Source organism: Thalassophryne amazonica, chromosome 14, assembly GCF_902500255.1.
Source record: "Thalassophryne amazonica chromosome 14, fThaAma1.1, whole genome shotgun sequence".
Classification (NCBI taxonomy): Eukaryota; Metazoa; Chordata; class Actinopteri; order Batrachoidiformes; family Batrachoididae; genus Thalassophryne; species Thalassophryne amazonica.
In genome coordinates, this window is record NC_047116.1 from 58,205,208 (window position 1) to 58,228,336 (window position 23,129).

A 23,129-nucleotide genomic window follows, 5' to 3' on the forward strand; every position below is an offset into this window, starting at 1 on the left:
CTTTGTTTTTTGGAGCTATAGGCTGTAACTGTCAGTTAAAATAAAAATGCTTGAAACATTGTAACATAAAATAAATTTCTGAAATACCTGTCAAAAAAGTATTGAACTTTTTCCTGATATTCCTGATAAGTTTTTTGAGATGCACGTGAATGACACAATAGTGTGGTCCTTGACAGTATGCCACAAATAAAAATGTAAGTTTCTTCAGATGCTTCCTGACAAAATTGTGCATCTTGATGAGAAAAAGTTTATTTCGATCCAACTATTCCAACCACTGCCGCACGCGGGGTGGAAATTGCAATTGTTGAGCGTATGAGCACAAACCAGCAATAGTAATGTACCAGTTCACAGATGACATACAAATTGAAACAACATTCCATTCTCCTTTAACTGACTGTACAGGAGAGATTTAAAAAAGAAAAAGAAAAAAAGACACGTCACTATCTACCTATTGGCAACAACAACCAGTCATGGGGAGCGGCGTTTGATTCCGATTTTCTTTACCTCCGGGAAGTGACGTCGATGTCACTCAACAACTTGCAGCAGGCATTGGTGCTGCTGTTCACCCTTCATTAGGATCTGATTGTAATCCTGGATAAGTGCAACTCCTTCCTCATCAAAATCAGTGACAGCAGCAACATTATCCAGGACCTGCTGTAACGACTGGAATGATTGGTCATTCTCCCACTGTGAGAGGCCTTGATGAGGAAGTCCATGTTGACATTGAATGCCTCAAAAATGCGACCTGAAGCAGATGGAACAAAATCTGCCACTAATGAATGAATGTATCCAGTCCATAACTCAAAATATCACTTGCACATCACAAAAACGGGCCGGGCGGCAGTGGTTAATATTTTTAAAATCTTGTGAAATTTCACCCAATATATTTTTTTTCCTAAAGGAACCAAAAAATGAAGAAGCACCTTGAAAACGTTGCAGTTTGTTTTTTGGGACCACCATAATGACACACGTGCTGCACTTTGAATGCACCTTCTTGACAGGTTGCATTGTTTCTTTGTTTCACGTAAAATGTGGATTTAAAAAAAGTTTGACTGAATGGGACATTTAAGATCTTGGCATAGTTCAGCAGACAGACCCTCTGTCTCACATCAGGGGGAAAAAGAAACATCTTTTTGAACACATTTTCAGATCTGCTACATTAAAGAAAAAAGCAACAAGAGGCGAGTCATCCTTCTCACAGACAAAATCATATTATTAGGAAATATGGACTAATTCCTCATTTTGATTCATTTATCGTTTTACTGCAGTCTTGCCTCCTTTCACAGAAGGAAAAAGGTGTGGAAAAACATTTAATAAGAACCTGGGAAACAAACAAGCATCTGGCTCACTGATATGCTGTTGACCAGTCAGCACACAAGGCTGGTGCAACTGTCAGTGTTGGTGTCGGCGAGCACACTCTATCTTGCATCAGGCTCGACGTTGAGCAGACGTTCCCAAATGTTTTAGATCACGCACCCTGTGTACATTCTAAATTCATGCTCCACTCACTGCCATCCCCCTGCCTCCCCCCACAATAACAGTAAGCAGTGTTATGTGCAAGCACTACTTCAGTTGACAGGATTAAAATTAATAAATTTATGTTTGCAGTTCACGTTTCTGTTTTGAACACGCTTAGTCAGTTCATTTCATATATTTTTTTTTAAAGAATGTTTGTCAATAGAGCCTGAAGCCCATACCATTTATAACCACTGTAGGCAACTAACTACTCACCTACCAAAAATGCATATTGCCCTTCAAGCAAAACAGACAACCAACAACCCAACACAGTCTGCCAAAAAATTAGATGTGAAAGCTTCCTCATACCATAGTCCAGCCCAAAGGACCAAAAGTGGTGGTCTCAGTTTGAATCAAATTGAACCACGGTCCAGTGCATTTACAGTGTGAAAACACATTTTGGATAGTTCAAACTTTCAGGCAAATTACAGGAAGGAGGCAGGTTATTGTCACCATTTTACAGTAGAAGAAGAAAAGAAATGGTCAGTTTAATGGTGCGTTTACACATAACGACGACAAGTCATGAATGCCACGAAGTATGCATTCTTGAACACTGATCACAAATGTGGTGATTCGGGGCAGAGGCGTCAGGTGTCCTCAGGAACTGCTGCAACCTGTTACCACGTGTTACACGTTATGGCACGTGTTGCTGGCGAATGATCAGGAACCATTATGCACGGTCAAGAATAATGTTCCACGTTGTTCAATCAATCAGTTTTTTTATATAGCGCCAAATCACAACAAACAGTTGCCCCAAGGCGCTTTATATTGTAAGGCAAGGCCATACAATAATTATGTAAAACCCCAACGGTCAAAACGACCCCCTGTGAGCAAGCACTTGGCTACAGTGGGAAGGAAAAACTCCCTTTTAACAGGAAGAAACCTCCAGCAGAACCAGGCTCAGGGAGGGGCAGTCTTCTGCTGGGACTGGTTGGGGCTGAGGGAGAGAACCAGGAAAAAGACATGCTGTGGAGGGGAGCAGAGATCGATCACTAATGATTAAATGCAGAGTGGTGCATACAGAGCAAAAAGAGAAAGAAACAGTGCATCATGGGAACCCCCCAGCAGTCTACGTCTATAGCAGCATAACTAAGGGATGGTTCAGGGTCACATGATCCAGCCCGAACTATAAGCTTTAGCAAAAAGGAAAGTTTTAAGCCTAATCTTAAAAGTAGAGAGGGTGTCTGTCTCCCTGATCTGAATTGGGAGCTGGTTCCACAGGAGAGGAGCCTGAAAGCTGAAGGCTCTGCCTCCCATTCTACTCTTACAAACCCTAGGAACTACAAGTAAGCCTGCAGTCTGAGAGCGAAGCGCTCTATTGGGGTGATATGGTACTACGAGGTCCCTAAGATAAGATGGGACCTGATTATTCAAAACCTTATAAGTAAGAAGAAGAATTTTAAATTCTATTCTAGAATTAACAGGAAGCCAATGAAGAGAGGCCAATATGGGTGAGATATGCTCTCTCCTTCTAGTCCCCGTCAGTACTCTAGCTGCAGCATTTTGAATTAACTGAAGGCTTTTTAGGGAACTTTTAGGACAACCTGATAATAATGAATTACAATAGTCCAGCCTAGAGGAAATAAATGCATGAATTAGTTTTTCAGCATCACTCTGAGACAAGACCTTTCTGATTTTAGAGATATTACGTAAATGCAAAAAAGCAGTCCTACATATTTGTTTAATATGCGCTTTGAATGACATATCCTGATCAAAAATGACTCCAAGATTTCTCACAGTATTACTAGAGGTCAGGGTAATGCCATCCACAGTAAGGATCTGGTTAGACACCATGTTTCTAAGATTTGTGGGGCCAAGTACAATAACTTCAGTTTTATCTGAGTTTAAAAGCAGGAAATTAGAGGTCATCCATGTCTTTATGTCTGTAAGACAATCCTGCAGTTTAGCTAATTGGTGTGTGTCCTCTGGCTTCATGGATAGATAAAGCTGGGTATCATCTGCGTAACAATGAAAATTTAAGCAATACCGTCTAATAATACTGCCTAAGGGAAGCATGTATAAAGTGAATAAAATTGGTCCTAGCACAGAACCTTGTGGAACTCCATAATTAACTTTAGTCTGTGAAGAAGATTCCCCATTTACATGAACAAATTGTAATCTATTAGACAAATATGATTCAAACCACCGCAGCGCAGTGCCTTTAATACCTATGGCATGCTCTAATCTCTGTAATAAAATTTTATGGTCAACAGTATCAAAAGCAGCACTGAGGTCTAACAGAACAAGCACAGAGATGAGTCCACTGTCTGAGGCCATAAGAAGATCATTTGTAACCTTCACTAATGCTGTTTCTGTACTATGATGAATTCTAAAACCTGACTGAAACTCTTCAAATAGACCATTCCTCTGCAGATGATCAGTTAGCTGTTTTACAACTACCCTTTCAAGAATTTTTGAGAGAAAAGGAAGGTTGGAGATTGGCCTATAATTAGCTAAGATAGCTGGGTCAAGTGATGGCTTTTTAAGTAATGGTTTAATTACTGCCACCTTAAAAGCCTGTGGTACATAGCCAACTAACAAAGATAGATTGATCATATTTAAGATCGAAGCATTAAATAATGGTAGGGCTTCCTTGAGCAGCCTGGTAGGAATGGGGTCTAATAAACATGTTGATGGTTTGGATGAAGTAACTAATGAAAATAACTCAGACAGAACAATCGGAGAGAAAGAGTCTAACCAAATACCGGCATCACTGAAAGCAGCCAAAGATAACGATACGTCTTTGGGATGGTTATGAGTAATTTTTTCTCTAATAGTTAAAATTTTGTTAGCAAAGAAAGTCATGAAGTCATTACTAGTTAAAGTTAATGGAATACTCAGCTCAATAGAGCTCTGACTCTTTGTCAGCCTGGCTACAGTGCTGAAAAGAAACCTGGGGTTGTTCTTATTTTCTTCAATTAGTGATGAGTAGAAAGATGTCCTAGCTTTACGGAGGGCTTTTTTATAGAGCAACAGACTCTTTTTCCAGGCTAAGTGAAGATCTTCTAAGTTAGTGAGACGCCATTTCCTCTCCAACTTACGGGTTATCTGCTTTAAGCTACGAGTTTGTGAGTTATACCACGGAGTCAGGCACTTCTGATTTAAAGCTCTCTTTTTTAGAGGAGCTACAGCATCCAAAGTTGTCTTCAATGAGGATGTAAAACTATTGACGAGATACTCTATCTCACTTACAGAGTTTAGGTAGCTACTCTGCACTGTGTTGGTATATGGCATTAGAGAACATAAAGAAGGAATAATATCCTTAAACCTAGTTACAGCGCTTTCTGAAAGACTTCTAGTGTAATGAAACTTATTCCCCACTGCTGGGTAGTCCATCAGAGTAAATGTAAATGTTATTAAGAAATGATCAGACAGAAGGGAGTTTTCAGGGAATACTGTTAAGTCTTCTATTTCCATACCATAAGTCAGAACAAGATCTAAGATATGATTAAAGTGGTGGGTGGACTCATTTACTTTTTGAGCAAAGCCAATAGAGTCTAATAATAGATTAAATGCACTGTTGAGGCTGTCATTCTCAGCATCTGTGTGGATGTTAAAATCGCCCACTATAATTATCTTATCTGAGCTAAGCACTAAGTCAGACAAAAGGTCTGAAAATTCACAGAGAAACTCACAGTAACGACCAGGTGGACGATAGATAATAACAAATATTGTTGTTCCGTGCTATTGTGCTGAATGTGACGAATTGTCTCCACACACGCACACACACCCATATTCATCCTACCATCAGTTACTGAACAATTCAGATGGCTCCAATTTAACTCCTCAAAATCCAAACCAGACGAACTTTGTGACTGCATGCTTAGTTGGGCTCTGTGCCATGGAGTGGCGCAGAGAGGAGGAGTAGACGGAGAGAACCAGATGTGTGGCTCCACGCGGCTCTCGTCTCACACGTTTTCCCAAGCATCAGGCGCAGCAGCAGGTGGAACACCTGCAGGAGCACACTGAGGAGCATTGGAACGAGACGTTTAACCAACTTGGCATCACTGTCCCATCTTATCTTAGGGACCTCGTAGTACCATATCACCCCAATAGAGCGCTTCGCTCTCAGACTGCAGGCTTACTTGTAGTTCCTAGGGTTTGTAAGAGTAGAATGGGAGGCAGAGCCTTCAGCTTTCAGGCTCCTCTCCTGTGGAACCAGCTCCCAATTCAGATCAGGGAGACAGACACCCTCTTTACTTTTAAGATTAGGCTTAAAACTTTCCTTTTTGCTAAAGCTTATAGTTAGGGCTGGATCAGGTGACCCTGAACCATCCCTTAGTTATGCTGCTATAGACGTAGACTGCTGGGGGGTTCCCATGATGCACTGTTTCTTTCTCTTTTTGCTCTGTATGCACCACTCTGCATTTAATCATTAGTGATCGATCTCTGCTCCCCTCCACAGCATGTCTTTTTCCTGGTTCTCTCCCTCAGCCCCAACCAGTCCCAGCAGAAGACTGCCCCTCCCTGAGCCTGGTTCTGCTGGAGGTTTCTTCCTGTTAAAAGGGAGTTTTTCCTTCCCACTGTAGCCAAGTGCTTGCTCACAGGGGGTCGTTTTGACCGTTGGGGTTTTACATAATTATTCTATGGCCTTGCCTTACAATATAAAGCGCCTTGGGGCAACTATTTGTTGTGATTTGGCGCTATATAAAAAAATTGATTGACTGTCCTTCAGCATACTGCAGCAATGAAACTGAATGCGGTGCAGCAGGGTTTAATTGTGCGCACGTCAGAGAAGAACGCTGTCATGCTCTGTTAAGGATCACCACTAATCAAGACGGATCAATGCGCTCAGTTGTGACCTCCCTGACATGAGGCAAAATGAGGGTGGTGCGTGACATCCGTGGAAGATTTTTTTGACAGCCAAAAACATGGTCCACAAAAATCATGAATATCACGCACCAACACGCACTATTAAGAAACCTGTTCAGATGCGTTAAGTCAGGAATGTGCCAGGAATGATGCAAATATGACATTCGTCCAAAAAAAAGAAAATGTTCAGGATCCATTGAGGTGCTGTCCAGTGAACCCTGTATCAACTGAGAAGGGAAACCATTCTAGCCAGACAAAATATATACAAACATAAAGCTTTTAGCATTATACATTTTCTCTCACGCACCCTCTAGTTGCAGTCTGCGCACCTGGAGGGATGTACCTCAGTTTGGGAAACCATGATGGGGATATTTTTATATGGGGATTCAGGCAGACTTTGTGGTAGTGTGCAGTGACCTTGAGTACCACTACTGTAGCATGTTTTTATCAGTTTCTCACCCTCCACTCTGTCTCTGTTGTTCTTTCGGCCCTCCCCTATCCTTTCTCTACTCTACTCTCTACTCTTGTTACCTCAAAACTGACTGGCTGAGGTTAGATGATATCAATGCATGGCTTAGGAATGTGTGCTTGTAGCTCCATTCTGGACTTTGCACAGAAACAAAGGTCACCTACATCCCCCACCTTGTGCTTCATAGTTTTCTTCTGTCAAAATGAATAACTTTGTTGTAATATGTCAAGCACTACTGTTGTATTAATTTAGTTCTATCATGACTATTTTTTTATTGAAAAATATTATTCTCTTTTGTATTTCGTCCATTCCGCACATTTAATAATTCTTTTGCACAGTTGATTATGCAAAATATTATGTTCAGAAAATACTAAGTTGCACAAAAACTGGAAACAGTGAAACAACTTACCTTAAGTCTTGGGGCCTGGTCAGATGACACACCATTATAGCTGAACAAGGGAAAAAAGTCACAAATCGTCGAGAATAGGTGGACAAATGATCCTGCACTTCTTCCATCACCAAAATACCTGCTTGCATCAGATTTAATCTATGGTCTGATTTTATGATGCTCTTATCTGTAAAATTGTTTGGAAACATCTCTGAGACACTCACGTCCTGATCCTAGACTGAATGATAAATGTAACACGCTACCTCTCATTTGCACAGCAGCCAATGAGAGATGCAGAGATTTTACCGTGAACTCTACATCGTGTTGAAACTACAAAGAAGCAAAAATGGGTGGAAACATTCTGCTGCAGGGAGATGATTTAAAGTTCATCAGAAATAACTTCAAATGGGTCTGGTTTGAGCAAAAAGGACAAAATCGCTGACCTGACTTTTTTAAATCATCATTTATATGGAAAAGCTAACACTCCTACTTAGTCTTATTACGTCTTATTATCCTATTATGTCATGTTTTTGGCAGAATTGTTAGCTGACGTTAGAAGTTATTTCACTCAAATCAAAATGTCTTTGGGATAAATTTACTTTAAATGGTCTCCATGCAAATGTGGTTAGTCTGCTAAACTTGCTCTTTTTTTTTTTTTGGTTTATTCTGTTACATAGGTGTGAAATATTAATATGGAGGAAAATATGATAAACATTTCACATGTTTGTCGAAGTCAAATATTGATGTGAAAAAACGTTTGTGTTGGTTTGCACAACACAAGTTGTGAGTATCTCAAATGCTGACGTCAGCACTGGATGGAAAAATCTGTTATTGCGTTTTCCATTTATATAAATCAGTAAGAATCAAATTTAAACGTAAATCAGTATTCCTGAGAACTAAATGCGATATTGGTGACTTATTGAGCAGTAAGTGCAGCTTTACTTGTATCAAATTTTATTTTTGTTCATGTTAAGACATAGTTGTTATAAAAGCACAAATTGCCGATGTCAAATGTTTAGATAAATGTAGAGAGAGAACCGTAATAGTTCAATGCAAATTTGTTATTTTAATTAAATGGTTGCAATACAGTATTCTAATCCATGTCACAGACTGTGGATTATAGTTCTGCAATTTTGCCAATATCCTCCTGTCTATCAGGAAGATAGTCAGGAGGATATAGGAAAATATGCTTTTTTTTATGACTAAATGAGTAAGCCAATCAGCTAAATGTTATAGATATGTAAATTGTGTGATGATATAACTTTTTTTAAATTATGTAACAGAAAGGTCCACAAAGAAAATAAATACAAAAAATATTTGGACTTGATGAAGCTGATATTGATCAGTCATGAAATAACAGGATCAGCCTGCATATGATTCTCTGGATTGGGGTCAGGAAACTGTTAAATTTTAATTCAACTTCCTCATCCTGTTCCTGGTTAGAAATCAAGTGTTTTCCCCAAAATATTAAGTGTTCTGTCACATTATTCAAACCTCAATCAGGCAATAAAATGAATTGAGTGACTGTAAGTCAGTAATCTAATTGTGTTGTATTTAACAAACATTTGTTTCCTTGTACACTGTTTTTGTGTTATTTGTAGTTGGAACTGTGCGTTGTGTGTCTGTCCAGTGTAAGATGGAATGTGTGCGTGGCAACTCGTTTGGAGTTGCTCGGCCGCACAGCTGTACCACTGTACGTTTCATGCACAGTTTGATCAATGAAGATAATGTTATATTTATGTTTATAACATAGATGGTACCAGTTGATTTATAGCTCATGTTCTCTGTGTTGTTAAATACTGTATTGGAGAATAAACATAGGATAATTGTGGCTGCTGCTGTTTTCACAATATAGTCTACACTTTTATGTAATCAGTACTTTGTCATGCATTGATTGTTTCATATATAAAATGTTCACTTTATTTGTGTCTTCATTGGTTGTCACTCAGATGATACTGTAGCTATTGCAGATATGTATACTTAAGAGGATGCATTTAAATTGGATAATTATTCTCACTTACTGAGGCGTTGCTGGGCTGGAAGCGTAGATTTACATTTACGCTACCTGGCTATACCCGCCCACAGCTGCCCACAGCGGGCGGGTATCCGGATACTTGCCCGCTGTTCGTAAACTGATGACGTCATAGCGCGTGCAGCCCAAGAACTGTCCGCAGAGGAAAAGATGAAAAGGCGAGAAGTGTGTGTTGGTCCCAATATGGATTTTCCGGATGATTTTCTCATGAATAGTACGACAATGAACAGCAACTTAAGCAGCCAGCTTGATGAGGACACACTGCCGAATTTGGAGAGAAGCGTGCACCACCCGACACGACAAAAGTTAAAGTGAGCCAACTTCTTATGTACGCGTTACGTGTTGTGTATCTCAGTAAGTGATAATAATGCAAATAACATGCATTTGTCATACGGTATGCATTTTCTGAGTCCCTGCGTCCATGCCGTCACCTGCAATGACAGATATTCCCCCTTGTCTAACTCGGGCGAATATCTGTCATTTTAGGCGACGGCATAGACATCGGGCCTCTGAAAATGCGTACCGCCCTCCAAAAGCATGTTATTGTATTATTATAAGGTAGACGCTTGTTGCTGTTGTTGAGTATGAAGCAAATCAAACAAGAAATTTATACAACAGCTTTCTTTGAAGATTGTCTACAATTTTGTGCTCATATCAGGGTTTAAATATTGTTAATGAAAGGTTTTATTGCTAGTATTCCTCACTTGGAACTCACAACTATAAACTTGCAAGTAAAATTGTTCATTTCCTACCCTGATTCATAGATGAGATTAACTTTATTGAGCCTTCACAGAGGAAATTTCAGTGTCACAGCAGCTCAAAATAAGATATATAGGAATAAAGAAACTGTGTACATTATATAGGCATAGAGCTAGTCAAAAATGATCAGTTCCATGAATGAGTGATATCACAGATGGCATTTTTCCATATTTTTTGCAACAAATACAGAACTCATTTAAATTTAAGTTATGTACACGTCATTGTGTACAGAATCAGTTTGAGATTTACATTTTTACCCAAAGCCAAAATATGGCCATCGGGTATTGTGAAGACTTTGCGTCCATCCATCTGTCTGTCCTCAGCATAAGTCCAGTCCTATTACTGCCAGGGTCTTCAAATTCACAGAGACCGTTCTTGGGTCACAGACCTTGGGCAAGTTCAAAAATGGCTAACCTTGACCTATTTTAATAGGTCAGACGGTCACATTCTGTTTCCTTGGCTTGGGCCTCTGGCGTGGGCGGTCGCATCTCCTCCTCTCTTCTCTCCTTCTGTGGTTTTATCTCTGCTCAAACCTTCACCAACTTCACCAGACTGTGAATTCTTGAAGCTATATTTGGAATAACCATGGAACTGATCAGCTGGTCTCTGTGTTATTGACACCATTTTTCAGCAAGGAAATCAGGGCTGGGGACCCTGCATGCCCAGATGGAACCTATCCTGCGGGCTATGTTCTCAACACCTGGGAGAAGTGGCACATTGCGTGCTTAGCACCACTCTCTGTGAAAGACTTCGGAGATTTATTCTTATTTGCTTTTATGGCAGGAAGGCTGGTGCTGATTGGATTGTGCGCTGCCCTGACCTACTGGAAAATTGGCAAAACGGCTGCTACCAGAACCACAACCCCACATCTGTCCTTCATGATTAATGAAGCGGGCAACACGGTACCCTCTCAGACTGTGTGAACATTTGAACTCAAACGCAAGTTGCAAAACATCTCGGAGCAAATGTCTGCCTTGCAAAGGAATATGTTGGAGACCAGGTAATATTCATAAATTGGATTTCGATGTCAGAGGAGCTGCAAATGGAATTTCTGTCTCTCTCTGCCTAACTCAAAACATGGCAGCCTTATCAGCTACCGAAGGTCAAAATGCCCCGCTTGTCTTTTCTCCAGAAGGATTTCAACAGCCTTGGTGAAGCATTTGGCTCTCCTCTTATTTTATCTGCCCTCCCTTACAGCCTGTTGTTGTCAAGGCAACTCCAGACTTTATGCACACATGGACAGAGACTGACGCATGCCTAACCCCTCCCACCCCTCCCTTGTGTTTGTGCATGACCCGCCCCCCCGTTCTCCACTCTGCCATTCCCAGGAGGCTGCACGGCACAAGCTGCAGCACCTCATACAACTGAGGATATTTTAGCATTGCCTTATATTTAAAGCTGAATTGCTCCTGATTAGCCTATACCCTGACATCAACGGTCAGATTTGTATTTGAAGGCCAGTTTGGGTAACTGACTTTTTGTTCTTTCATTATAGTGTGTTCAAGACACACGGCATTCAAATCCCCAGTTTTTGAATGCAGTTTCCCATTTGCCATCAGCATAGTCATCTATGTGCACTTAATAACACCAGTAATTAATGGTTTAAATTTTATGAAACATGCTTCAAATATGTGATTGTCGCACCTTTTGAATAATTGTAAAGAAGCACGAACCAAACCAAAAACAGGAACTTACATGTAACATTAGTGTTTATGTGCAGATTGAAAATTCCATTTGGCCTTGATATACTGCATCAGTTTAAGTGAACTGATGAAAAATAAATTAATTCATTTTATTTGGCCAATACCCAGCTCCAGATCTTTTAATTCAGTTTAGTTTCAGTTCTGCTTGGAATTGATCTCCATTCTAACAGAATGTTTTGACCTTATTGGTCATGTGCACTGATGGCTGCAGAGACCTTAGATTCATCTTGTGTGGCTCTTTGCTCCTCCAGTCTTTTTTTTTCTTCTTGTTGAAGAGTTGTACACACCCTCAGTTCAGTCTCCATTTCATTCACCGATGCTTTAAAATGTGACAGTCTCCTGCAGCTTCCTGTCTCTCCAGATGTTATATAACACTGTATATTGTGCTTCATAAGATCTGCCATGTCTTCAGGCTATGCAAGTATGAGGTCCTCCTGTTCACACCAAAGCTTCTCTCAAAACCCATGTATCAAGTGTCTTCACTTCTAAATCTGACAATATTAGCAGGCATCCACCTGCACTTTATTACTTGCTATGAAGACACAGTGTCTTCACGACAGATTATGCTTTTGAAATGTTTGATATTGAGCACTGTTATTTATTTTTCAGGGCTGCACTTTACGTTGGATGTGCTGGTCTCTTTGTTTGCAGCGTAAAATAGTTTTTACTCCATGGTGGCTTTTTTTTTCTTCTTTTTTTAACTTTGGTGATAGGTTCATCCAAAGACATGCAGGTTAGTTGATTTGGAAACTTTAAATTGACCTTAGGTGTGCGTGAGGATGTGAATGTACTCGTATTTGTCTGTCTATATGTGGCCCTGTGATAGACTGGTCGGGGTGTACCCCACCTCATGCCCTATGACTTCTTGGATAGACTCCAAAGCTTTGTAAAAAAAAAAAAAAAATTAAAATCTTGTAACTGTTAGAATGAGCTTAGTAGTGGGTCATCCTTCTGAGTCTGGTCTGCTTGATGTTTCTTCGTCAGTATCATCTGAAGGAGTTTTTTTCTTACCACTGTCGCCTCAGGGGAGTTGGTAAGGTTACACTTTATGCATGTGAAGTGCCTTGAGGCAGCTTTGTTGTGATTTGGAACTATATTAATAAAATTAATAAATTGACTTCAGCAATGTTTTTACAGCTGTTTATTATTCTTGACGTATAAATTAACATTTTTAATTTAGGATTTATGTGTATGAAGGCTTTTCCTGCTATTACCATGGTCATCTTTGCAGAGTGCATATGTTATGAAGACGGCAGGTGAGTTGTACAGCTGGACGATCATGACTAACTGGTGGAACTTTGCCTGAACACTTCAGTTACATTATCTCTTTCGTTTTGTATGTGTATGCATGCGTTTGTTTCTGTTTCACTCCCATTTTGATCTCCTACTTCTTTGATACCTTCTTCTCCTTCTTTACCCTGCTATTTGATGCTCCTGCTCTAGTCTGCCCATGGCCACTGACCTGCTGGAGACATGTATTGATGATGTCCTCAAGGCTCCTGTTGTTCCCACTGCTACAGATGAGGCAGGTCCAAACAATGCCTTTTCGACTTCCACTGTCACTGAGGATGAGGCACTCAGTCTCATTGGTGAGGCTACAAAAAAGTTGCAAAATGTTTGATTGTATTTTGAATTTAAAAACATTGAACAATTCAGATATACTCGTGTGTCTCCCTGTGACCCTTGATTGGAATATGCAATATATAGTATGAAGGTGTGTATCAGAAGTGAATCAGAGTACATCCTGGTTAGTATTGGCTGAGAAGACCAGGGGTCTTTATGTTTCTCCGTGTGAAACTGAAGTTGGATCAGAAAGGTCAAGTCGCAATGTGGATCTGGAACAGACCCCCTGTGGTGATCCTGAACAACCAGGGGCAGCCAAAAGACAAGCTCCATTATTGACCCACTAATATTGTAGAAAAATAAATCCACATATGGTTCTGTATCTCTTGCCAAAATCTGCTCAGTGGATACAAGTTGGGCTGCCAATATGTATACTAGGGTTTAATTCCCAGTCACACTGTCTGTGTCTTTTGATAAAAACTTCACCCAGCTGTAAATAGTTGACATGTTGGGGAAGTAACGTGATGATGGACTGGTATCCCATCTGGGGGGAATCATACAGTCTTGTCCACTTCATGCTCTGGTGAAAAGAACTGGGACTGTTAGTCTTAGGACTTAGTACTTTGTTCAGTTTGTCTTTAACAATAGACTAATAACATTCTCTGTCAAGGAAGTTGTTAATTTTTGTTTTAATAGACATGTTTTAGGTTGCACACATTCTTTTTTTTTTTCAATGCACCATCTATTGGACATTTGTTAGGATCAGACTATTTAATCTCAATGATGAGTATTCTGGAGGAAATGAATAATTTGTTATCTGAGTATGTGTTTTTTGTTGACTTGTCTCCAGAAGCAGCAGCTCGTCTGAAGCAGTTGGAATTGGAGAGCAGTTCACTCCTTCCTACACGAAATAATGTTAATGTCAACAGGGCCATGAACAATCAGGTGGGTGGTCATCAATAGATTATCTATATATTAATACCAGATATATTTTTCAGCTATGGTACGTGGCTCTAATTAAGCAGTTTTCTGTGTATAGTCAATATTCATCACCTACAGATGACAAAATTATTAGCCCCTTATGAAATTTAAGGTGTCCTTCAAAATTGTCCCAAGTGCTTTTTAAACAGGGCAAGTACTTTTCAACACAGCATTTGTAAACATCCTAGTTTTGGTTTGGAGGCTTACATTGTTTTAATTTGCACACAGAAACTAAATTATTTCACAAAAACTACCAGGGTCAAAATTTAGGCCCCTTAGGTACGTAGCTTTTTGTTGAAACATAACACAAACCATTGTTGTGCAATGATGTGCTTAAACTTTGTAATACTCAAAATGTATAAAATAAAGTTAAAACTGAAGGTTATCTTCCAATTTACACACAGTGTAAAAACTTCAGTTAGGGTTTGAGCTGTCACTTGTAAAAGCATCATGCCAAAAACAAAACAAAAACCATTTGGACTAAAAAAACAAACAAACAAAAAAACAAAGCAGGAGAAGAAGTTATCTTAGTGGTTTCAAGTGTCAAAAACTGAAGTGAGAAGTATCATCAAGAAATTCATAGCCACACGGTACAGAACAAGCCTGGCAGAGGTTGGAAGCAAAAGATTTCAAAGTCTCTGGAAAGAAAACTCACGAAAGATGTTTCAAGACTCCACAACAACTACCAAGACAACCTCCATAACAGGACTAAGTGACTACAGTGAATAAAGTCGTCACCCTGACTTCTGTAGTCATGAACTATTTTGAATGGCTGATGTTGAGCCACCTGAAGGATGTCACAGGACCCCCTGCTGGACCCCCTGCAGTTTGCCTACTGGGCAAACAGTTCAGTTGAGGATGCAGTCAGCATGGGACTGCATTACATCCTGCAGCACCTGGACTCTGTAGAGACGTATGTGAGGATCCTGTTCATGGACTTCAGGTCAGTGTTAAATACCATCATCCCTGACATTCTCCACAAAAAATTCTCCAACCTCTCTGTGCCAGCTCCCACCTGTCAGTGGATCTCCAACTTCATGATGGACAGGACACAGTATCACATCCACAACACGAACAGTCAGCACGGGTGCCCCTCAGGGGTTTGTGCTCTCCCCACTGCTCTTCTCCCTCTACACAAATGACTGCACCTCAGGGAACCCCTCTGTTAAACTCAAAAGGTTGCGGATGGCACCACCATCATTGGACTTATCCAGGATGGTGATGAGGCCGCATACAGACAGGAGGTGGAACAGTTGGGCCTCTGTTGTAGTCAGAACAACCTGGAGCTGAACCTGCTCAAGACTGTGGAGATGATAGTGGATTCCAGGAGGAACCCACCATCCCCCCCCCCAAAAAAAAAATCACTCAGAATCAGAATAAAGGCTATTCTGATTCTGAGTGAATGACTTGGCCAAGTAAGGAATTGTAGTCTCAAAGAAGGTGATCACTTAGAGCCCTGGACAAAAATGAACTACAAGATTGCAGACTAAGAAAAATTCCACTTCTGCAGAAGAGACACCTTAAAGTCAGACTGAATATACCAAGGACAACCTGGAGATAGCTGATGCATAGTGGATATGTATCCTTTGGTCAGATGATAAATAGAGCGCTTTGTCATTGAGACATTGTTTATATTTACAGAAAGAAAGGAGAGTTGTAGAACGCAAAGAACACTGTCCCCACAGTGAAACACGGTGGTGGGAGTATTATGCTGTGGGGATGCTTTAGTGTCTTTGGAACTGGGAGTCTTGTCAAGGTGGAAGCAGTCATGACGAAAGGAGGATATGTAAAGATTTTGAAAGAAAGCCTCTAGTCAGCAGCAAAACTGGATCTGGGACGTTGCTTTGTCTTCCAACATGACAACATCCCAAAACATCTCTCTCTTCTGGTGAAGAACTACTGCCAGAAAACCAAAGTGAATGTTATTGACTGGCCTGCACAAAGCCCTGACTTGAATCCTATTGAAAATCTGTGGGTTGAACTGAAGACCAAAGTCCATGCCAGAAGACCATCAAATTTATAGGAGATTGAGATATTTGCCAAAGAAGAATGGGCTGGGATTCCCCAGGTTACATGTCTGAGACTTGTAGAAAACTGCAAGAAAAAGGACACACAGTTGATCATTAGCATCAGGGGGGCTGCATTTTTACCCTGGTAGTTTGGGAAATTTTATTGTCATTTCTGTTAAAATAAGTTAGCATCCAAAATAAAACTAGGATTTTTAGAAATTATATATTGAAAATTCCTTGCTGTTAAAAAGTACGTTGGAAATTTTTGAAGAAAATGTTAAATTTCATAGGTGGGCTAATAATTTTGTCCTCATTTGTATTTAGACAGAGATTCATTCAAACCCACTGAGTGGACGCACTGTGATAGACTGTGGTCTGTGCAGAGTGCATCACTTCTCGCCTGGTGCGCCCTGGGTTAGACTCCTACTACCAGTGACCTCTGTCTCTTAAAATGAAGGGGCTAGATGGATGCGTGACTGTTCACTGTTATTTAATTACTCTCATTCTGCTCCAACAGGACGATGTGGTGAAGCTCCCAGAGAAATGTGGTCTGAGCAGTGCAGGCAGTAGTCCAGTTGTGACTTCACTTCACACCCCAGAAAATATGAAGAGCAACATCCTGAAAGCACAGGCTGAGGCTGTGGCTCTGAAAGTGAGAACAGGCACTACACAACTCCCAAGAAAGGATTGTTTCCATATTGTGTATATTCAGTGTTTCTGTGTAGGCTCTCAGTTGTCCAGGTGGTTTCTTCTCTACAAGAGTCAAGACAGAAGTCAGACTACCAGAGCAAGAATTTTTGCTGAGGAAGCTTCTGCGATTTGAAGCGAAACGTCCTCGCGTCAAGCAACCCAGTCCAGTCGAATATATTTAGTGTTTTGTACATGCACACTCACCATGCACAAACATGGTATTCATGAATATTGCTTCACTTGGACATTACCTCGTCTTGCAAAGCATCATTTTGTGGGAAATTGAGGCAAAAACTGTAACTTGCACATGCAGTTCTGTCATTATGATGGAAACATTTTGTTTCTCTTCACAGCCATCTGGTATAGATGAATCACAAAACATCAGTCAAAAATCAGCACATGATCTTGTCACTTGCATAGATACTCCTCAGCATGATCACCTGAAGATGTTTGCACACAATAATTGGATAATTGTTTTGTGGATAATTGTTTTTGTTTTTTTTAAACTAGTTTGGGGTGCTCTGCAACCAGTGATGCCAGTAACGTGTTACTGTAATTTTTAATCCAATTACATTTTTTTCCGCAGATGTAATTGTGAGAGATTTCAAGCCGTACAATATCGGGGTAACAGTGGCAAAATATTTGACCATTTCACATTTAGATGTATTACCCCGCGCCCTGACCAGTGTTCTGACTAGATGTCATTCCTGTCGAGAGGCCAGCGCTCCAAGCAACTGCGCATGCGCAATATTGTCGGGACGCGGAAATGTCGAGCAGCTGCGCACGCTGCTATGGAGATGTCATAATGGTGCTGTTAGCTGAGAGTGAAAGAAAATTGTGTACTGATACCACCACTGGAATGGGTGATTTTAAGCTACCATATGAAAATATTGACAACAGACACAAGCATTTTTTTCAACTCCAAATGCACCCATTGTCTTTCTGAGGACATGACGTAAAAAACGCTGATAAAACGCTCCAACCTGTCAGTCTGGTTTTGCTTTCTCCATAAATATACGTTATCAATTCTTCCTGCTCAGACGCCCATCAAGAGGCAATTCCAGAACAAAAGGGGACATGGGTGAGCATGGCCCCCACAACACCCCTAGATTAAAGGTCTTTCATTATGGATTGGGTGGCAGGTCAGTCTCCAATGTTGCATGTCCCATGGATGGGTGGAAGCACAAACTAATAATTATAATATTGTTTTGGCCTGAATATATTAGTCAGAACTGGTTAGAAGTGATCCCCTTCTTTTTCAAGACATTTTTTGGAAAAATAATGTCTGAAGGCTAAATCTTGTTTTTGAAAAAGAAAATTCTTTCATATTAGAATAATGGTTATGCATATGTTGGTGTGTACACTGAGAAAGAGGAAAAAAACAGACATTAGGAGTCGCGCAATAAACTGTGCAAGATGGTCTGCCTTGGCAGCTCAGATTATGTCAGTCAGTCAGTCAGTATACCACTCCGTCACACCTTGATGATTTAGCCAGTGTATGCTGAGCGTATTACAACCCCAATTCTAATGAAGCTGGGACGTTGTGTGAAATGAAATAAAAACAGAATTCAGTGATTTGCAAATCCTCTTCAACTTACATTCAATTGAATACACCACAAAGGCAAGATATTTAATGAACAAAAAAGAGTTCTCCACGCTTCTGTGCAGCACAAAAAATCCTGTGCAACCAGGTAGGAATGACTTGTTAGAGAAAAGCAGCTGGTGCAACACAGAAATACGTGCTGAAAAATTTATTAAGGTGCTGCTTTTCTCTTTTACAAGATATTTAATGTTCAAAGGATAGACTTTTTTTTGTTTTTGTGCAAATATTTGCTCATTTTGAAATGGATGCCTCCAACATATTTCAAAAAACCTGGGACAGTGGCAACAAAAGACTGGGAAAGTTGATGAATGCTCAAAGAACACCTGTTTGGAACATTCCACAGGTGAACAGGTTAATTGGAAACAGGGTGAGTGTCATGATTGAGTATAAAAGGAGCATCACAAAAAGGCTCAGCTGTTCACAAGCAAAGAATGGGCGAGGATCATGTTTTGTGCTAAAGAATTAACTGTATAAAGTAACTAATAAAGTAACTTTTCAAAGTAACTGTGGCAACACTGGCTGGCTATAACAACAAAATGTGGAAAAAGTGAAGCACTGAATACTTTCCAGATTGTGTGTGTGTGTGTGTGTGTGTGTGTGTGTGTGTGTGTGTGTGTGTGTGTGTGTGTGTGTGTGTGTGTGTGTGTGTGTGTGTGTGTGTGTGTGTGTGTGTGTGTGTGTGTGTGTGTGTGTGTGTGAGTAAAAACTTGCATGTCTTATTACTCCTCATCCTGTGTCCTTTGTAGGGTTCTTTGGATGAATCTTTGGTCATAATTGGAGAAAAAAACTGTAATGTGCAGGAGGCATCTGCCAGGTATGAACACATTAACAATGCAAAGTTTCAGTTTTTTTTAGGGTTGTTATGACAGCATGAAAAAATGTTTGTCTCAAACTTTATTGTATTGAGTTAATATGGTTATGCAAGCAAGCAGTTGAGTAAAAAGAAATGTGACTCCACAGTAATTTTTACCCGAGGACATCAAATATGGCCATCGAGTATTTCGAAGGCTTTGCGTCTGTCCGTCTGTCTGTCCTCACAAAATCTCTCTCAGCACAAAGGAAAAAAAAGTGTATATCTGTTAACCAGGTTGAAGGTGCCCAGCGGGTGTTTGGACAGTAGCTCATCTCTGTCTGTTGGGAGTCGCCATGACATGCAAGACTCCTGGGACCAGGTCAAACAAACCTCATTGGTCTCATCAGCTGGCTCCAGGTCAGTCTGTTTTTTCTGCACTTTATTCTCATGGCAAAGATGAATAATCAAGTCTTTGTATATGCTGTTTAATACTCAGTTATGCTTCATGTAAACATGGGAAAGAGAAGAGATTATCAGTGGAGCGTTCAGGTTTCTAGCCCTCCTGGGAGGACTGACACGTGATGCTTTGTCCTCACTTTGCTTAAAAAATATACATTGACACATTTAGTGAACGTTGACAGTTTTTTTATTAAAGAAGTAAGTATTAAAATTGTACATTATTTATGGCCCTGTCCCACCTTGACGATTTTACCACTGTATGCTGACCATATTAAAAAACACTGGCATACGTAGGTGTACATGTAATAAGTCATGGGTAAGTTTTGTGTAAGTTAGGGGCATGTTGAAGGACGCTGATATACGTGCTATTACACCGAGCAACTTGAAAAACTTTGGGCATGCTGAAAATTTTTAACGCATGCCAGCATATGACTCATACGTCCGGCACATGTCGGACATAAGTAATAGGTAAGTTATGCAATTGTTGACATGTTTCTTGTAATTTACTCATAAGTCAAAATACGTCCATTAATGCTGTCCTAATGCCAACAGACTGTTTCAGCTATTAAACAATTTACACACGGAGTAAATATAAGAAAACGTATAGCCACATAAAGCCTTCTTTGGAAAATATCTGAAAACGATATAATTCCTTGTCGTGGCTGAAAAAATGTCCATTTGTGACACCGGCACGTTGCGCACTTGGCGCTGTCAAAGGGAATTATGGGATTATTAACTATCAGATGACAAGGTAAAGCCTCTTAAATTATTCTAAAGTCAGCAATGAGGTGATAATCGGTGAGTCGCTACTGATGCAGCTCATCTGGCTGCGGCGCTCTGATCACTTCCTTCGTCTTTTATTATGAAATAATGCTGAATTTATGTGGAAATGATTGTTGTACAAAAGCTTCAGATATCTGTTGCTGAGATAGATTATGAATGGAGTGCAGTTTTAAGCAGAAACAAGGTGATAATCGGCGAAAGGCTGGTGACGCTCAGAAATTAAACATGCGTAGTGAAGGCAGGGGACCAGATTTTTAGGGGGGACCATTCGGTCTGTGACACCCGCACTTCGTGCACTTGGCTCCATTAGATCATGATTTCTGTGCCGGAGGTTGTCCAAGTTGTTGAGTTGCAGCGCCTGGTGTGGCTCGGCCGATACAGGACCGGTGTCCCGTCTGCTACAGCTGCTGCAGGTGAATCTGTTGCCGTCTGCTGTCAGCGGCGCCTTGATCCTCGCCCCCCCCACCATGCCGCAAGAAGAAGTTAAAAAGTCACAGTGCTTCATTCATTAAAGGCATCAGTCGATTCTGTTTGCACACTATTAAATTAAAAACCCATGATCCACAAAGAAGAAAAAAAAAAAGTTCAAATTACTCGTTTTGCCTCCATGTGGAGCGGACATGCCACGCAACACGGTGTGCACATTTGATGCTGTGCTCGTCAATATTTAATTGTTCCACCTGCCAAACAAAAGGGTTCTGCCGGTTGTGGAAACAAACCAAGCCAGGCTTAACCGTTGTGACAAACATAATACCATGCAGCACCGAACCGAAGCACTTGGTGGAAACGTGGCTGTCAGCACACACTGGCTAAGTTGTCAACGTGTGACAGCTGCAATTAATTTATTAGATGTATATCAGCGTTTTTAATACAGTCAGCATGAGCAGGCTAAATCGTGAAGGTCTGACAGGGGTTTTAGGTCATAGGTGTTCTGTCATCAAATTAGAATTTGTTGTGTAGTGGTTTGTGTGGTGGCCAAGTGGTTAATGCGCTTGGTTTCAGTGCAGAAGGTTCCGGGTTCAAATCCCACACCTGCCACATTTCTCCATGTAATGTGGAGTTGCGTCAGGAAGGGCATCCGGCGTAAAACCTGTGCCAATTAAACATGCAGATCCACCTTGGATTTGCTGTGGCGACCCTGAGCGCAAACAAGGGATCAGCCGAAGGGACTTACTTTGTAGTGGTTTGTGTTCCAAGTGCATTTGCTTGTGGGTAAAAATTTGACCTTATTTGTTTGTCTGGTAGTTGGCTCTCACTGCGGTATTGTATCACTTCCTGTTCCGGAGCACAGCGGTGTTTTTCTGTATCTGTTAGCTGTTTAATCTGCGCAGTTAGATTGATCTAGTTATCTAGATTACGATTTGTTTCCCAGTGTAATCTTTACGTGCCTTAACTAAAGCACTCCTTCTGCTGGATCACCTCTAAATTATTTACACATTATTCACTTTGCGTGTTTTTAGGAATCCGCTAGCTTAGCGTAGCTACTAGCTCTTAGCCGGTTTAGCATGGTGGCTTCTCCTGTCTCTCCCGCACTTTTCTGCTCTGGGTGTGAAATGTTTAGTTATTCCTCGGCCTCCTTTAGCAGTAACGGTACTTGTAATAAGTGTAGCTTATTCGTAGCTTTGGAGGCCAGGCTGGGCGAATTGGAGACTCGGCTCCGCACCGTGGAAAACTCTACAGCTAGCCAGGCCCCTGTAGTCGGTGCGGACCAAGGTAGCTTAGCTGCCGTTAGTTACCCCCTGGCAGATCCCGAGCAGCCGGGAAAGCAGGCTGACTGGGTGACTGTGAGGAGGAAGCGTAGTTCTAAACAGAAGCCGCGTGTACACGCCAACCCGTTCACATCTCTAACCGTTTTTCCCTACTCGACGACACACTCGCCGAGGATCAAACTCGACTCTGTTTTGCGAAATGTGAAGTTAGCGACACCAGCAACCATAGTCAATTGTCTTCCGGGGGCCAGAGCAGGCGACATTGAAGGAAATTTGAAACTGCTGGCTAAGGCTAAGCGTAAATTTGGTAAGATTGTAATTCACGTCGGCAGTAATGACACCCGGTTACGCCAATCGGAGGTCACTAAAATTAACATTAAATCGGTGTGTAACTTTGCAAAAACAATGTCGGACTCTGTAGTTTTCTCTGGGCCCCTCCCCAATCAGACCGGGAGTGACATGTTTAGCCGCATGTTCTCCTTGAATTGCTGGCTGTCTGAGTGGTGTCCAAAAAATGAGGTGGGCTTCATAGATAATTGGCAAAGCTTCTGGGGAAAACCTGGTCTTGTTAGGAGAGACGGCATCCATCCCACTTTGGATGGAGCAGCTCTCATTTCTAGAAATCTGGCCAATTTTCTTAAATCCTCCAAACCGTGACTATCCAGGGTTGGGACCAGGAAGCAGAGTTGTAGTCTTACACACCTCTCTGCAGCTTCTCTCCCCCTGCCATCCCCTCATTACCCCATCCCCGTAGAGACGGTGCCTGCTCCCAGACTACCAATAACCAGCAAAAATCTATTTAAGCATAAAAATTCAAAAAGAAAAAATAATATAGCACCTTCAACTGCACCACAGACTAAA

General features: G+C 41.0%; 1 protein-coding gene across 1 annotated transcript in view; it reads left to right on the forward strand.

Annotated features, from left to right (window-relative positions):
* The window catches only part of epb41l5 (erythrocyte membrane protein band 4.1 like 5), a 119,666-nt gene that overhangs the window by 82,110 nt on the left and 14,427 nt on the right, over nucleotides 1-23,129 (forward strand). The window contains 5 exon segments of the mRNA XM_034186242.1: nucleotides 13,122-13,267; nucleotides 14,092-14,186; nucleotides 16,749-16,883; nucleotides 19,271-19,338; nucleotides 19,612-19,734. Coding sequence (XP_034042133.1) covers nucleotides 13,122-13,267; nucleotides 14,092-14,186; nucleotides 16,749-16,883; nucleotides 19,271-19,338; nucleotides 19,612-19,734 — 567 coding nt within the window.